The sequence below is a fragment of the Schistocerca piceifrons genome, chromosome 2 (assembly GCF_021461385.2).
Source record: "Schistocerca piceifrons isolate TAMUIC-IGC-003096 chromosome 2, iqSchPice1.1, whole genome shotgun sequence".
Classification (NCBI taxonomy): Eukaryota; Metazoa; Arthropoda; class Insecta; order Orthoptera; family Acrididae; genus Schistocerca; species Schistocerca piceifrons.
In genome coordinates, this window is record NC_060139.1 from 254227111 (window position 1) to 254239001 (window position 11891).

Here is an 11891-nt window from a genome sequence, read left to right on the forward strand (position 1 = left end):
CAGCAAGCGCTACATGCGGACACTGCGACAGCTAGACGAAACCACAACAGTGCACTACAGCCACACTCGTAAACACGGTCGTCATCGTAAACATGTCCCAGCAGATGCTGCCCGCCGACCGCGGCCCGTGCTTGTTACAACACGCAACTGAACGTCGGAGGTTCCAAGCGACAACTTTAGGTTACAATATCTCCGGAAGTAATTAACATTTTACAATGCAACAAACGGCACTGATCACGTATTTGTTTATTATGTTCAGATGTGCTAACAAAACTAACGTGGTTCCATTTAAAAAAACGTAAGTTTGTGTTAAAAAACATACTTCCGTGCATTTTTGTATGGTTTGTATTAAACAATTACACTAGCCCCTCTCATCACGTTCGGTCTGTGGAATCGGTTCGTCAGTATTTGATGTGGTTTACAAAATATATCCAGCGGTAACGTTAGGTGACTCACCCTGTAGAATATGAGTCACATGGTAGGAATAGGTTACCGTCGCAAGTAAATGTGATCAATAGTGAGAGCAGGCGAGATACCATGTAGGCGTCTCACAGAAATGAAAACAACAAATAAACGGGTATGAACTATTTTACAACAAAGGAATGCAAGAGTCAAGACTTCAAAACGGAACGCAACTTCAAAAACGTTAGAAACATATGTTTGGCAGAGCTCAGAGAAACTGTATGATTGTGAAACTGTTGCGTTCATTTGTTGCAGCTTACATGACAAAATATTATGTTTTCACTAATCACATTCATAAGAACACTTACGTCGGGCAAGGAGACATATCTCACTCACTTACCTGTCATACAAAGTAGGTGTGCCGATAAGACATTCCTATCATATGACACACGTACTTATGCCTTGTATGACACACAGTAGACTTTTTTCCGGTGGAGGATTCGGTTGACTTGTCGCTTTGTCATCAAACGTTTGCAGTTCCCATTCGAAAGCCACTTCCTTTCGGCAGAGTAGTTGTTTAGAATCAACTGTTGCAAACGGACGCTACACCACGACGGAGATACAAATTAGAATAACACAAACAGCGGAAAAAAAGTAAAGTAAGCACGATGGAGGTTTGATCACGGCTCGCCCGCTTGGTAGACCAACACCGTAACCACTTACCCACGACGCCACTGCTGGTCCAGGCTGCTATATATTGCTTTTCTTGTGTTTGAACGGTTCACTGTTTCTATTTTGCTTTTTTTTCACAGTCCGGTACACCGTCTTCCTGTTTTCATGCTTGAACATATACAATCGCTCGCTCGTCGAAAGATACTTACCTAAAGACGTGGAAGTTGGACAGGAAATTGGAAATTTGTGGTAAGGTCTTTTGGGACCAAACTGCTGAGGTCATCGGTCCCTAAGCTTCCGCACTACTTAATCTGACTTAAAATAATTTACGCTAGGGACAACACCCACACCCATGCCCGAGGGAGGACTGGAACCTCCGACGGAGGCAGCCGCGCGGACCGTGACAAAGCGCCTCAAACCGCGCGGCTACCCTTCGCGGCGAAGTTGGACAGATCACAGCAATACTCAAGCGAGGAATACGTATAATCCGCTGAATTACAGACCCATATCACTAACGTCGATTTGTAGAAGGATTTTGGAACACGTACTGTGTACGAACATTATAAATTATCTCGAAGAAAACGATTTATTGAGATACAATCAGGACGTATTCAGAAAATATCATTCTTGTGAAACGCAACAAGGCGTTCATTCACACGAAGTAATGAGTAATACGGACAGGGTAAATGAGGCGATTATATACTTCTAGCTTTCCAGGCTTTAGTTCCTCTATCCTCGACAACAGTGCAATGCATGAGCTATTGTTGCTATATTTGAAGTGTTCACTTAACTGAGCAACTGCTAAAGTTTTCCTCGTCTGTGTATTGGCTTCATCTACATCTACATACATACTCTTCAAGCCACAGTACGGTGTTTGACGGAGGGCACACTTTAACACAACTAGTCGTTTCCTTTCCTGTTCCACTCACAGCTAGAGTGAGGGAAAAACGACAGTCTATCCGCCTCAGTATGAGCGCTAATTTCTCGCATCTTATCTTCGTCGTCCCAAAGCGAAATATGTGTTGGCGGCAGTAGGATCGTTCTGCAGTCAGCTTAAAATGCCGATTCTCTAAACTTTTTCACTAGTGTTCTTCGAAATGAATGTCTTCTTTCCTCCAAGGATTCCCACTTAGGCTTCTAAGGCATATCCGTAACACATGGATACTGATTGAACCTACCGGTAACAAATCCAGCAGCTCGCTTCTGAATTGCTTCGATGTCTTCTTTCAGTCCGACCTGGTACGGATACCAAACACTCGAACACAATAGATCGCGCTAGCGTCCTATATGCGGTGTTGTTGACAGATGAATTACACTTTCCTAAAACTCTCCCAATAAACCAATGTCGACCATTCCCCTTACTTACCACAATCCTCATATGCTCACTCGATTTCATATCGCTTCGTAAAGTTACTCCTCAATTTTTAAACAGCATGACTGTGTCAAGCAGGACACTACTAATGCAGTATCCGAAACATTACGGATTCATTTTTCCTGCTTATCCGCACTAACTTTCATTTTTCTACATTAAGAGCCAGCTGCCATTCATCATAACTATAAATTTTGTGTAGGTTATCTTGGACCAATCTACAATCACTTACCTTTGACACCTTCTCGCACACCATAGCATCATCAGCGAACAACCACAGATTGCTTCCCACTCTGTCTATCAGATCATTTATGTACAGTTAGTGGCCATTAATATTGTTACACCAAGAAGAAATGCAGATGATAAACGGGTATTCATTGGACAAATATATTATACTAGAACTGACATGTGATTACATTTTTACACAATTTGGGCGCATAGATCCTGAGAAATCAGTACCCAGAACAACCACCTCTGGCCATAATAACGGCCTTGATACGCCTGGGCATTGAGTCAAACAGAGCTTGGATGGCGTGTACAGGTACAGCTGTCCATGCAGCTTCAACACGATACCACAGTTCATCAAGAGTAGTGACTGGCGTATTGTGACGAGCCAGTTGCTCGGCCACCTTTGACCAGACGTTTTCAATTGGTGAGAGATCTGGAGAATGTGCTGGCCAGGGCAGCAGTCGAACATTTTCTGTATCCAGAAAGACCCGTACAGGACCTGCAACATGCGGTCGTGCATTATCCTGCTGAAATATAGGGCTTCGCAAGGATCGAATGAAGGGTAGAGCCACGGGTCGTAACACATCTGAAATGTAACGTCCACTGTTAAAAGTGCCTTCAATACGAACAAGAGGTGACCGAGACGTGTAACCAATGGCACCCCATACCACAACACCGGGTGATACGCCAGTATGGCGATGACGAATACACGCTTCCAATGTGCGTTCACCGCGATGTCGCCAAACACGGATGCGACCATCATTATGCTGTAAACAGAACCTTGATTCATCCGAAAAAATGACGTTTTGCCATTCGTGCATCCAAGTTCGTCGTCGAGTACACCACCGCAGGCGCTCCTGTCTGTGATGCAGCGTCAAGGGTAACCGCAGCCACGGTCTCCAAGCTGATAGTCCATGCTGCTGCAAACGTCGTCGAACTGTTCGTGCAGATGGTTGTTCTCTTGGAAACGTCCCCATCTGTTGACTCAGGGATCGAGACGTGGCTGCACGATCCGTTACAGCCATGCGGATAAGATGCCTGTCCTCTCGACTGCTAGTGATACGAGGCCGTTGGGATCCAGCACGGCGTTCCGTATTACCCTCCTGAACCCACCGATTCCATATTCTGCTAACAGTCATTGGATCTCGACCGACGCGAACAGCAATGTGGCTATACGATAAACCGCAATCGCGATAGGCTACAATCCGACCTTTATAAAAGTCGGAAACGTGATGGTACGCATTTCTCCTCCTTACATGAGGCATCACAACAACGTTTCACCAGGCAACTGCTGTATGTGTATGAGAAATCGGTTAGAAACTTTCCTCATGTCAGCACGTTGGAGGTGTCGCCACTGGTGCCAATCTTGTGTGAATGCTCTGAAAAGCTAATCATTTGCATATCACAGCATCTTCTTCCTGCCGGTTAAATTTCGCGTCTGTAGCACGTCATCTTTGTGGTTTAGCAATTTTAATGGCCAGTAGTGTATATAGAAAGCAGCAAAGGTCGTATCACACTTGCCTGGGGCACTCCTGATGTTACTCCTGTCTCCGATGAACACATGCCGTCGAGGACAACATACTGGGTTCCATATCTCAAGAAGTCTTCGTGCCAGTCACTTTTCTGGGAGCCTATTCCGTATGCACGTTTCTTCGCTGACAGTCTGCAGTGTGTTACCATGTCGAATGCTTGTAGGAAATCTAGAAAAATGGAATCTGCCTGTTGTCCTTCATCCATACTATATCGTGTGAAAAAAGAACAAGCTGCGTTTCGCACGAGCGATGCTTGCTAAAGCCGCGCTGATTCGTGGACATGTGCTTTTCGGCTCCTAGAAAATTTATTAAATTCAAACTCAGAACATGTTCTAGAATTCTGCAGAAAACCGATGTTAAGTACATTGGTCTGTGATTTTGCGGGTCCGTTCTTTTACTCTTCTTATATACAAGAGTCCCCAGCGTTTTTTTTTTTTCGTTTTTTTTTTGTCGCTTCGCACTTTGTGCTAGTCGAGAGATTCGCGATAAATGCAAACTAAGTAAGAGGCCAACGACGTAGAATACTCAGTGTAAAACAGAACTGGAATTCCATCCGGACCTGGCGCCTTATTTGTTTTCAACTCCTTCAGTTGTTTCTCTACGCCAGGCATTCTTATGACTATGTTATCCATACGGGACTCAATGCGATGGTCAAACGACCGTACGTCTGTACGATTCTCCTGCGTGAACGATTTCTTAAACGTGGAATTTAAAACTTTGGCCTCCCTTTTGCTATCTTCTGCTGCCAAACCAGACTGGTCAATGACTGACTTAGACCCGCTCAGCGATTTTACATAGGGGCAGAATTTTTTCGGGCTCTCCGCCACATCTTTAGCCAAGCTCAGGTTCAAATTAATATGGAAATAGCTTCTGTGTTCCAAAACAGTTCCTATTCAGCGCCGTGGAAGCAAATTGTCTGGCGTGAGGTCAGTCGCTTGACGGCGCGTCTCGGCGCGGGCCCGCCCGTCGCCGGCGCGCCTTAAGGCACGGAAGCTCGCACTGGGGCGTATCGCTTCCCAGTCGGGTGTGCGGCGGCAGTCCTCACAGGGGAAGTGATGCGTCTCTCATAGCCTCTCCTTCCCAAGTGGCTCTCTCCGCCTTCCCGTGGCGCCAGACGTTAAGCTCGGCATTCTGCCTTGTGACCAAAGGGAGAGCTGCGACCCAACCCGATGCGAAAGCGAAGGGTGCGTGGCACAGGGGGAGCTGTGTCAAGGGACCGAACACCAGTCCCTCTCTGTTCGCAGGGCACAGTCCAGCAGGTGCTCCGCATGCCGGCGACTTCGTTTGTCGGCATGGGATCACGGCGCGAGTCGGCAAGGGTGCTTCGCAGCGCCCCTGGGTAACCGGGGCGTGTTCTGCCAAACCCAGGAGGTGGTGACATCGCCTGGGCCAGGTTAGATGGGCCCAGACCGCCGAACGACTGGGGGACCGACCCACCACCTGAGTAGGAGTGGGTCCCTGGCCTTCAGGTGGAAACTCGGGCTAGTAGGCGGCGAAGGGCGAGGGGTGCATCCGCCTCTCCGGAGTGCGGGGTGCACTTGCCGAGGAGCGTCGTGTGAAATCGTCGACGACGAGGCCTTCGACGGGGACCAGGGCGCTGGCAACGGCGCGCTGAACCCAGCAGCTCTGGAGTGCCCTTGACCTGGGGGCGAGGTTGGTGGGCGAGCTGCAGAAGTCCCCCCCCCCCATGCCAGAGGAGCCGGTCCGGGGCAAGAGACGGGCTCCCACCCTATTTTTCACTCGTCAATCAATATGGCTACAACTGAGACGAGTGAATCGAGTGCGCTCAAGCGAGCATCTATGATGCTTGATCCCTCTCCTCAGGACGAGACGGGACTGGCAGAAGATGAAACCGTTACGCAAAGACATGCACGTGTCACGCTGCTCTTGGAGCAGAATATTAAAAACGGGAAAATAAGCCAGGCGGCATTGTCCATTATTAAGAACGAGCTGGCTGCATGGGCCATCGCCCACGCCAAGCTCGAAGGCCGCGTAGAGGAGCTAGAAAAAGAAAATGATCAATTGAGAAGGCAACCAACAAAAACTTGGGCTGGGGTGGTCGCGCAAGCACCGCCAAAGCCACAAACCACGAAAAAAACGATCGCCAAGGTGACCAAGCGGTCAGACACGGCGGTCTGTCTAAGAACTCTACCAGGCCAAGACACAAGCGTCAAAAAAATACAAGAACTGCTGACCAAAAGTATTGACCCGGCAAAAGACAAAATTAGAATAAATAAAGTAAAACCCAGTAGAAACTCGGTGATTGTGGAGGTGGCTACAGAAGAAGACAAAGAGAAATTGTTAAAGAATCCCAAACTGAACTCGGTGGTCAAGTGTGAACCGCCGAGAAAAAGAAACCCACTGGTCATCCTATACGATGTACCAGCAACAATGACGAACGAAGAACTGTACCAAAGCATAAAAGACCAAAATTTTGATCAAATGAATGAAAATGAATTTAAGGACTCTTTCAAGCTAAGATTTAAAACGGGACCTCGCGATCGTGATGTTGTACATCACGTCGCCGAGGTCACAGCACCAATGTGGAAGCAAATCATAACAATGGGCAGACTGTATGTTGGCTTCCATGCCATCAATATTAGGGATTACCTTGTGGTACCTCGTTGCCACAATTGTGGAGACCTGGACCACATTCTATGGCACTGCACCAGGGGGTCGGCTTGCTCCAGGTGCGGCGAAGATGGTCACACACGTAAAGAATGTAAAGCCGCAAGCGTATGCATTCCCTGCAAAAGACGTGGGAAGAAAAGCTGTGGAGCCTCAGGACGAAATTGCCCTACATACCGCATGTTAGAGCAAAGACTCATATCTAGAACGGACTATGGCTGAGTACGTAAAACAGAACAGGATGCCAAAGCGAAAATCCCCCAGCAAAAGGAGGAGGGATGCCATTAGGGCAAGTAGATTCAAAGAATTCATAAAGTCTCTTTCGAGGGATCCGATACCTGAAACAGTTGACAAAAGCATCCAAACAGTTCCACCAAAAATAGATAAATGTGTCCAGACAGAAACTATCCCTATGGCTACTCCCTCCTCTCTCAGCAGGGAAGAGAAGCCGACCAAACACCAGCAACGGCAAAGGCATCCTGGGCCTGAGGTCTCAACAAATGAAAGTAACCAGAAGGTACAAAATCCTGTGCAAGAGAGCACAATAACAAGCTCTCTAGACACCCCAGTGGTAAGACTACCGCCAATAGATCCGGTTCGGATATATCCAAACTTAGAGTTCACCATGCAACTGGTGAGATTGGAGCAGCCGGCTACCTTGACCACTGCCTTACGACATGTGGTCCGCGTAGGGCACGAATATGGAAGAAGAGTCACCTTCTCGGTAATGGAGGCTGTAGACAGAATACAGCTTAAGTCAGTGAATCTCCCCACTGACTTCGGAGCCCTGCGAGACTTACTAAAGAAAGTGTTCGAGAGACAAGGAGAAAAGTTTGACCTCAACGACATTTACGAACAGTCAGTTCTGGCTAATGGACGTATTACGTATGACTGGAATAAGACTTGGCCAGAAGACCACATACATACATACTTTCCGTAGATGACAAAAATTACCATTGGCCAACTTAACACACACAACAGTCGACTTGTAATGCAGGAGCTGCGAAGGGAAGTGGAGGAGAGGAGGCTGGATGTGCTCTGTCTACAAGAGCCGTACTCCCTGGACGGAAAAATTACATTTACAGCCGCTACGTGGCAGGTAATCAGCCAAGGAGATAATCCGAAAGCGGCAATAATTATCACGAACAAAGCCCTGAAAACAACACTATCACAGTTCACTAATAGTCACTGCAATGTCGTGGAGTTGCTATCTCCCCGTGAAACAATCATACTAATAAACATGTACTTTCAGTACGGAGATAACATTGAAACGCATCTTGACCATCTGGCAACAGTAACCACGGCGTTGCAGGGACGAAGGATGATAATCACGGCTGATATCAATGCAAAATCCCCCCTGTGGCACAGCAGCACAAGGGACACCAATGGAGAGAAAGTAGAGGATTTTATCATGGCATCACAACTAGTGATAGCTAACAAACCTGGTAATACTCCAACCTATGCGGCGGGAGGAGGACCAGGTACGAATATCGATATAACCTTAGCCACCCCCAATGCAATTAACACAATACAAGAGTGGAAAGTAGAAGAAAAAGCCACTACAAGTGACCACAACCTAATCACATTCATTGTAGGTGGAAGAGGGTCCTGCTGGGCCATGGGGTGGGAGATGCAGTTTAATTACAGAAGGGCCGATTGGGAACGACTAGCCAGGGAGTGCGTCATTTCTGCCTTGCCAGAGGGTGGAGCAGACTTTGACATTGACGTAAACGACCGAGCAGAAGAACTGACCAATGCAATAACTAGCGCGGTGAAAGCTGCCATACCAACCAGGAGGAAGGCCATTGCAACCTCTCCATCGCCATGGTCGCCCGAACTAGAGAATATGCGCCGGTCTGTTAGAAGGTTAAGAAGGTATTACCAGCGCAGTGTCGTCTGGCCGGAACGGCAAAGATGGCTGATGCAGTACCGGGAGGCTAAACTTCGTTTTCAGAAAGAACTCCAGGCTGTTAGGACACAAAGCTGGGAAAATTTCGTCCAGAGCCAACTGGCATTGGACCCCTGGGGTACACCGTATAAACTAGTACGAGAGAAGATCCGCTCTCCACTGGAATTATCAACAGTCAGGCACGGGGACAGGATGACGGAATCCTGGCAGGAAACTGCTGAGGTCCTCCTCCGGTCCCTGCTGCCTGACGATAGCGCCGATGGGGAATCTGTTCAACAACAACAACTAAGACGAGACAACCTTAATGAATACACCAACAATACGGCAGTCTACCCTTTCTCGGAGGAAGAGGTGGCTGCCCACATAAAATCACTTAAAAGGGGCAAAGCTCCCAGGCCAGACGGCATTGTAGCTGAGGTGGTGCAGTTCCTAGCTCCCCAGCTAACTGCACCACTCACTCACTTATATAATGAGTGTCTGATACAGCAAAAAATTCCAAGGGTGTGGAAGTCTGCAAACGTAGTCATCATTCGGAAAGGACTAGATAAAGATCCTACAAGCGTAAAATCCTATAGACCAATCTGTTTAATCAACATACTAGGGAAAATATTAGAAAAGCTACTAGCTGACAGACTGGCTGCACATAGAGTGCTGCATGGGGTGAGCGACAGGCAATTCGGCTTCAGGCCTGGGCGATCGACATCTGATGCAATCGCCCTGGCTGCTGAGGTCTGTGGCTCTACCCCACATAAGTACGTGTTGTGCATTATGGTTGACATCAGTGGCGCCTTCGACAACCTGTGGTGGCCTTCGCTCTTCTCCTGCTTGCGGGAGAAGGAGTGTCCAGGGCCGCTATATGGTTGTCTGAGGAGCTATTGTGAGGAACGGGAGGTCTGGCTATCATCTTCTAGCAAGAGAATTGGAAAAGTTATAACAAAGGGTTGTCCTCAGGGTTCCGTGCTAGGGCCCCTGTTTTGGGACATCCATATGGAGCCTTTATTAGACACCCTACAACAAAGTGAAGAAGTGCTAGAGGTGATAGCCTATGCAGATGACCTCCTCCCGCTGGTCGGCGGCCGTAGCCGCGAAGACATTGAACCTAAAATAGAGAGTGCCTTAAACAAGCTACAACTATGGTGCCAAACACCAAAATGACGGTGTCACCAAGTAAGTCCACCTACTTACTATTGAAGGGACAATTAATCCGTAACCCGACTGTACGAATCAACCGCTCGCCAGTTCTTCGGAGACGTGACGCACGATACTTGGGCATCATCATTGATGAGAAGTGGAATTTTGGGAAACACATTGAAACCGTAACCCAGAAAGCCCTCCAAACACTGAATAACCTCATATCCATAGGACACAGAAGATTTCATCTTCCACCACATCTTATAAAACTTTATCATAACAGTATATTAACATCGATAGTGGGTTACGGCTCGGGAGTATGGGCACACAGGCTCACGAGGGTGGTGCCCGCCATGACAGAAGGGTTCAAAGGAACATGATTCTTAGATCGATAGGTGCTTACAGAACAACACCAGGGGGAGCACTACTAGTCATAATGGGGCTTTGCCCCCTGGACATCAAAATTAGGGAGCAAGCTGCATGGTTCTGGATTAAAAAGGGAAATATAACAAAAATAGAGGAGATCTTAGGTATTGGGGCAAGGGACAAGGGTGAGATTCGGCAAAGAGGAGTACAATTATGGCAAGAACTGTTGGATGCGGATGGAACAGGGCGCAAGACACATGAATTGATACCAAGTATTAGGGAACGGCTAAAAATGAAGTACTTTGAACCCACCAGAGGGCTAATCCATTTTCTCACTGGACATGGACCTTACCCGGCATACCTATGTCGGTTTGGGAAAAGGGCCACACCCGCGTGTGAATGTGGAGAACCGGAGGGCACTCCCGATCATGTGATTTACGAGTGCCCCCTCTTCAATGATGTTGCCTCTACACTACGGGACCAACTACCTGACCATGACACTTACAACCTAATAAGACAAGAAGACACCTTCCAAATAATAAATAGACTTGCCAACGAGGTATCACAGAAGGTGTTGAGGGAATACATGAGGGAACAAGACTAAATAGCACAGATTATGACTAATGTGCCCTACTCCCATTCCGCCTGCGCGTGGATAGGCCGACCCTTTAGTCTGGAATCCGCCACGCGCGGGATTAGGGGGGGTGGGGAATATGAATAACCCGGAATTGACAATACACTGGAGATGACGCAGGTTAGAACTAGTTAGTAGGAATTAGACTAGAAATCTAGATTTAGGAACCTGCAGCGATTAACGTCCTGGCCAGCCCAGTGTCAGGGGCACGCCCATCGGGATTAGCTCGATGGGCAAGGCAATAAAGTAGGTTTGTACATTGCTGACACACCTGTGACGCTGCAGGAAATAGAATGTAGGTTTAGTTAAAAACTTGGAAGTTAAAATAAATTGTATAGCTGCCCATTCAAACTAAATTATAGCTGTAGCTCACAACTTAATATATATTATAATTAGCTGCTAATTGTAACTAACAGTAGCAAGTAAGACCCACTAATCAAATAAGGAGGTGGGTTGGATGTATAAATATTATTGTGATGGTAAATAAAGATTTTTTTTTTTAAATTGAGCAACTGATCGCATGGCAGTCAGTGTCAGCTCTGTGAATCACTCACCTGCTTGGCGGTGCACGAACAAGGCAGAGATGCTTTATCACAGCAAGTTGCTTAAGAGACATCGCGATGATAGGGGTTAGTGCTCACGAACTTCCCCTACCAATAACACGTGCTTACTAAAGTGGCGAGGCTAGCAGCGAGTTGACCTGATGGCTGGTGGAGTTCGTACAGTTAGATCAAAATGGGTAGTAGTAGTCAGCACAAGGTTTAAAGAGAGATTAGATGCTGCTCTGCATTACACTGTGCAACGAGGTTAACACACAGCTGTCGCTGCATAAAGAATGTGATGCAGTTATCTTGAAAGCACCGCTCATTCAAAGTCCAATAGCGTGCTCTCGGGCGATATTTGATGGACTGCTTCAGACTAAGCTTGGCTCTTGTGTAACATAGGATACACTTTCAACTGAAACATCAAACTGTTTGCAATTTTTTGTCACCCAACCAATCAATTTCATACATTTATTTA

General features: G+C 47.2%; 1 protein-coding gene across 1 annotated transcript in view; it reads right to left on the reverse strand.

The window, feature by feature from the left end:
- The window catches only part of LOC124775303 (ankyrin repeat domain-containing protein 65-like), a 177260-nt gene extending 165773 nt beyond the window's left edge, over nt 1-11487 (reverse strand). Inside the window, exon 1 of the mRNA XM_047250139.1 lies at nt 11426-11487. Within this exon, the coding sequence (XP_047106095.1) occupies nt 11426-11487 (62 nt within the window). The remainder of the gene's footprint in view (nt 1-11425) is intronic.
- Nucleotides 11488-11891: the final 404 nt, after the last annotated feature.